This window comes from Austrofundulus limnaeus, unplaced genomic scaffold (assembly GCF_001266775.1).
Source record: "Austrofundulus limnaeus strain Quisiro unplaced genomic scaffold, Austrofundulus_limnaeus-1.0 Scaffold4, whole genome shotgun sequence".
NCBI lineage: Eukaryota > Metazoa > Chordata > Actinopteri > Cyprinodontiformes > Rivulidae > Austrofundulus > Austrofundulus limnaeus.
Genome location: NW_013952406.1, coordinates 5,210,944 through 5,216,939, shown reverse-complemented (window position 1 = coordinate 5,216,939; position 5,996 = coordinate 5,210,944). Strand labels below are relative to the sequence as shown.

Here is a 5,996-nt window from a genome sequence, read left to right as displayed (position 1 = left end):
CCCAAGGACACTGTACAACAGTAACATACAAATGTACCATGTAAATTAAAGTACAATGACCAACCAATGAGAGTTAACAGTGAAAGGCTAATCTGAAAAGATGTGTCTTCAGGCCAGTCTTAAACAGGGAGGGAGAGAGAGAGAGAGAGAGAGAGAGAGAGAGAGAGAGAGAGGTGCTGTTCTATAACCCATGGGGTAGTGAGATTAGAAATACAATTATCATTGTTACGCTGAATTCATTCTTTATGTTAGTGTACAAATGGATGAGTTGAATTTTCATCTGTTACTAGCTGAAGATGATTCAGTTTGCACGGCCTCAATCACCTTCTGTTTGATCCCCAAATTAATAAAAGCTCAATCCAAAGACCMAGCCAGGTATCATGTGATTTCTTTAGCTTTTAAAAGTTGTCTGTGTAAAAATAAGGTTGTGACTTTTAGAAGCACATTATTTTGGACTGGTCCTTTAAGGAAATATTTTCTTTCTTTCTAAATGTCACCACAAGACCAAAATTTAATAAAGATGGTTTAAAGACAGCAAGATTCTTCTGGTCTGCTGTCATAACACACATCATGTGAAGTCCTTTCTATGTTCACCACCTCACTGAATCATTACTTATAGATAACAAAAAGTACAAATTCACTGCACATCAATATATACATGATGCACATGTTTTTTTTATAGTATTTTATTTAAACAGCATTTCCTTTGTTGCACTACCAGGTGTACAAACTGCTCCTCATGGTTTTATATTCTGTCATTTAAATATTTTTTGCATGATGTTAGCGCTTTTGTCATTTTTTTTCTTTAACCTAAAGCACATTTATAAAACAACCTTTGCTGTGCTGTACAAAAAACAAAACCCGTAGTTAATGTAAAAGCAAAAACATATATAATACAATATTGCATAAAACAAAATAGTTTTAAAATATAAAAAATAAATTAAAGTTAAGTTCTGGCTTGTGTGTGAYGGTATAAAAGTTCAGACAGATAAAGCGGTGTTGTGTCCTTCAAGCTCTTAAAACAGTCTATTAAACTGCAATAAATGAGCTTCTTTATCAATTTAACAGTTAGCAGACTTCCAAGTAACCTAGGCTGCAATAAATATTTTTATTTTACYGACAGATCTTCAGTTGACTGCTTGACCTTATTTTTCAGTGATCAGATATGAAAGTGTATAATGAGACAAGGATAATTTTTTTAATAAAAAGGACATCTTCTCTCACATATCAACTTGAAGCAGTTTACCAGTTCCCTCTTCTTTAAAAGATCTCTAAGGGTGTTGGTCCAAAATGAGAGAACGCTGGAAAAATCTGAGCAAAAAACTACTTTATTGATTCTAAACAATCAAATAAAACAGAAAGACGAAATAATATTCACATACATTTTACATCTGTATGCTCACAGGAAGGTTGTATTTATGTAAGTGACTTCAGGCAAGATGCAGCTAAAGCACATGTAATGTCTGCAGCATGTGATGCATGCACAGTCCTCACAATGTCCAGGTGATGCACTGGACCAGGTCACAGGCACACAGGGTCACCTTCAACCACAAACCAAACCTCATTGTGTCTGTTCATCAGGGTCATTGGACTGCAAATAATACAAAAGTATTTACATTAGAACAGGAAAGCCGCATGTTGGAGCTGTTCAATTTCCTAAATCAAAGATTGGGATGTTTATACCTGTTATATCCCACAGAGTAGTGAAAGCCTTTGTTGTATTTGGCATTGCGGGAGTCAAGAGCAGAGGAGAGTTTATCTGAATTCCACACGTCAGACGCTGTTAACATCCATCCTCCATAGCTCGTCACATACACGCTCATTTCTTTCACCTCTTCAATGTAAACCTGCAAATTATCCAAAATCTGTTACCTGCAAGAGCCAAAAAAAGATCCAACCTAAAGCAAAAATAAACAAAAAGAAAGCATTATCATCATTACATCATTGTGAGTCGGTTTAGGTGGATTCCTCTGATRTTCATTTGGCAGAACGAAGCTCATTGAGAAGTCACCAGTTTCATAAAACTTCTTTGTAGGCGTTTTCATGATAACAGGAGCGGTCATGTCTATGTTTGTGCCTGTAAAACGAACACAAGTGACAGCAATAATAAGAACCAGCAATATGCACAAAACAAATGCTGAAAATTAGACTCAGTTGTTTGGATGTAAACGTTGAGTGAAACAGYGTCTGAGCTTTTGTAAAAATCTTGTAACGTTGTTTTGAAATAAAATCTTTTATCAAGAAGAATTTCTGTCATTTAAGGGCTTAATGAAAGCATGTTATCCACCAACATACACACCCTGTTCATTTTCACCGGTGATATATTTATACAGTTGTCCGAACATCGAGACAACAACACTTTCCATCACGTAGGCGGTTTTATTTGTTGTGACCAACTTCACAGACTCATAGTGACGCACCTAAACAGCAAACAGCATCATGAGTAAAAGATGTTTGCCACCTGAAACATTAAAATCATTTTGTTTTATATAAAAACATTCACCTCGTATTTGTCAGTCTTGCATGTCAGGTTGAAGAGCAGGCACTGTGCTGTTTCTGTGCAGAACGACCCACGAGAGGGGCTGGTGTGAAACAAGAAGGACATTAATTGTTTATAAAAACTCACTGGTCAGGGATTAAGCAGAAGATTTGTGCAGGCCGGTCATTGAAGAAAACGTGATTAATTTTACATTTCTTACCCAACTCTGGCCTCAGCTGTTAAAACCAGCAGAAAGCCAACAAGAACTGAGAGATAAACCCTGAAACACAGAGAATATTTTTCCAGTACTTTTGCAGTAAAAACAAAAACACTGTAAATTTTTGCCCAGACTTCAAGAAAGTTTGCTGAATGATTACATTTAATATAAAAGTATACTTACATTGTCACACAACGATGTGTTCCCTGCATTCCAAAAAGGAAATTTTGAGTCTGACTTGAAGAAAGTATTTATTGCCATCTGGTTATGAAAGAAAGCTGGCCCCTCCCTGAAATCCGACACATTCAGGACCATGGGGAATCAAAAACAGAAACATGAGACGTTAGTAGGAGTTGCTGAGTCATTTCTATGTTTTGTAACATAGAATAACAGAGAAAGACATAAGAGTGGTTTTGATTAGATTTAACTTTTTTGATGACTTCAGAAGCCTTCTTCAAGTAATTAAAAAGACTTTTATAGGGATAAAACATGGTCAGAACTTTCTTTTACAAATTTCCTTTTTCGTTACAGATTTAAAGGGGACACATGCAAAATCAAAATGCATTTTGTTGTGCACTATGAGTCTGTAAAAGCAGTGGTTCCCAACCCTGGTGTTCATGTAGCCCTGTCCAGCATGTTTAACTTGTTTCCCTGGTCTTCAGCAGGTCTTCAGAAGATTGTTAATCACTCATCTATTCAAACCAGGTGTGTCAGATCAGGGAAACATCTAAACATGCAGGAAAGGAGTCCTCGAGGACCAGGRTTGAGAATCACTTYAATACATGTTATCTGTTTTATTATTTAYAAATAAATGACAAAGAATCAATGGCTTCCAGAGGCAGTACTAAAAAACACAAAACTGAGTCAATTTTATATTTTGAAAATGTCTCATCAAGCTCAGAGAAGCTCTTGAGGTGTTGGTCACCATTTAAAGCAGTGGTTTTTAGATGTTTCCCTGATTTGAAACAGTTGTAMTGAGCAACAGGGTGGCAAAGACTGGCAGATTTTAGATTGTGTTGTACAGTTATGTTTTTCAGTTAAATCATGTCATCCAACTTTTGTTGTTTAGAATTAAAACACATATTCTCAGAGTCCTTTCTTCCTACAATGTTTTTACTTTTAAATGTCGGCCTTTTTGGATCTGCTTTACTCTTAAGACAAAAAATACAAATAAACCGTGAGATGAAAATAATGGAGCAGCTAGTAAACCTATCTGCTCAGGGAGGGGAGGGAGCAATAATAATAACTATGCCTTTTGTTGAAACCTGCATGATATCAGCTTTCTTCCCTGCATGATATCAGCTTTCTTCCCTGAAGAACACCAGGGTTCAGAACAAATAGTTATAATCATAACTATTTGTTCTGAATCGCTTAGAACACTCATTCAACACGTTGAAAAAGGGTTCTGTCACACCCTACTTTATTCAATGGAGAAGATTATCAGGGTCACAGAACACGTGAAAGCTGCACAGAACACGTGAAAGGTAGAGGGTTATGAGTTACAGGTGTCTTTGAAGGAGAGGACTGATTTATCTAAATGTTTAAATAAAAAATAAAAGCTTAACAAAATAACAAAATAACACAACAGCCAGCATCCGGCACTGCTTTGAGACAGATTTTGATAGTGGGTAACAGAGGATGTCTCACTGTTTTATGACGCAATAACAAAAAAGCTATTTTAGATAATTAGAAAGGCAAAGTGTATGAACCCACTCCTGAAAACACAAAAGTGCAAATCTAAAAAAAAAACCCCCATCAAAACACTTTATAGTCCAGATTTTACATAACATAACTCTGAGAGGAAAAATTCCACAATAAATGGTTTGAAATGTTTTGCGTCCATTTTTTGTGTACAAACACTAATGTGCTTTATGTCTACTACCTCCCATGTCATTTATCAGTGCACATAACAGGGAAAAAATTGCTTAAATGTTTGAATATTTGTAAGGTTTTTTAAACATCCGTTTAAAATTAAAGTTTTTATTTTCCCTAAAATGAAACATGGCAACATTTTTTTTTACAAATGAATAAAAACCAGTAAAATCACTTATAGCTATATTTTTTTCAAGTAGGTGAATTTGATACTGTCACACATTCAGTATAATGGAGGTCCTGTGAATGATAGACCTGAGCTGCGCCTGTAATGCTGCTAAACATCAGGATATCAGAAGTTTAATAATCCTAACGTGAATGTATTCCTCTGCTTGTAAAAGGCAGTCATGCACACACAAGAGAAATGTCTTGCTTTCATAACATTATTTCCACTAATGAAGACAATATGGGTGGACTTACAGTGATGCATCTGCTGCCCTCTTGTGGTCAGTGCGTGGAACTGCAATCCAGCCTGAGATTTTTTTTTCAGGCTCTGCGACGACTTGTTTGATGGATCTTATTTCGTGCGTTCTTTTATGTAAGAAAAATTTCAAATCAAGCAATAAAACACTATTTAAGAAGTTGATGATATATTTATTAATTCTTTCACACAAGACTCTTGTTTTATGCCTTTGCCTCTAAATTTGCTGCGGATAGATTTGTGCAAGGAGAGCTGCACAAACAGCTGATACATAACAGTGGCAGTCACCTGACAACCCTTATTGAATAAGAATCACATACTTTTGGGTTTTTATTGGTGCAAAAAGTATTAATATAGCTGATGTTGCTTCAAACTCACTTCTACGATTTTGATGAAGAAAAAAACAATTTTTTATAAGTCCTGATGCATCTCAGTAATCCAGGTAAAAAATCAAAAGGAAAAAAAAAGTTTCTCCTATTGTTGCAAACCTGTACATGGAGGAAGTGGAAAAGAGAGCCTTGATGTCCTTTTCAGGGGTGCCACCGAGCCATTGGTTCAGATATATTGACGACATCTGGGTTAAAATTAAAGCCCAGGAAGTCCAACATTTCACTGATCACATCAACTCTGTGGATGAATACATTACGTTCACACGAGAGGATGTAAAAAAATGGCAGGTTGGCGTTCCTGGATTGCGATGTCTCGGTTTCGGATGGAGGACGGTTGGAAACTGGCGTGTATCGTAAGCCCACCCACACAGACCAATATTTGCGTTTTGACTCCCACCACCCACTGGAACACAAGTTAGGAGTGATCAGGACTCTGTACCACAGAGCAGACAGTGTCCCCCAGGAGCCAGGCAGAAAGAGAAATCACACACACGACAGGCCCTGGAGCAGTGTGGTTATCCTGACTGGGCTTTCCTGAAAGCAAACAGGAAACAGACAGGATTCTATGCAACCTTCAGGTGAAATTGAAGACTCCAAACCAGTGGTTATTCCGTATGT

General features: G+C 36.7%; 1 protein-coding gene across 1 annotated transcript; it reads right to left on the bottom strand.

The window, feature by feature from the left end:
- Positions 1-1,310: 1,310 nt before the first annotated feature.
- Positions 1,311-2,980, bottom strand: soul5 (heme-binding protein soul5; the record flags this gene model as incomplete). Its single annotated transcript, XM_014024968.1, is given in 7 exon segments — positions 1,311-1,591; positions 1,684-1,847; positions 1,941-2,077; positions 2,300-2,420; positions 2,504-2,582; positions 2,700-2,759; positions 2,880-2,980. Coding segments are annotated over 7 exon segments (660 nt in total). The 3' UTR covers positions 1,311-1,521.
- Positions 2,981-5,996: the final 3,016 nt, after the last annotated feature.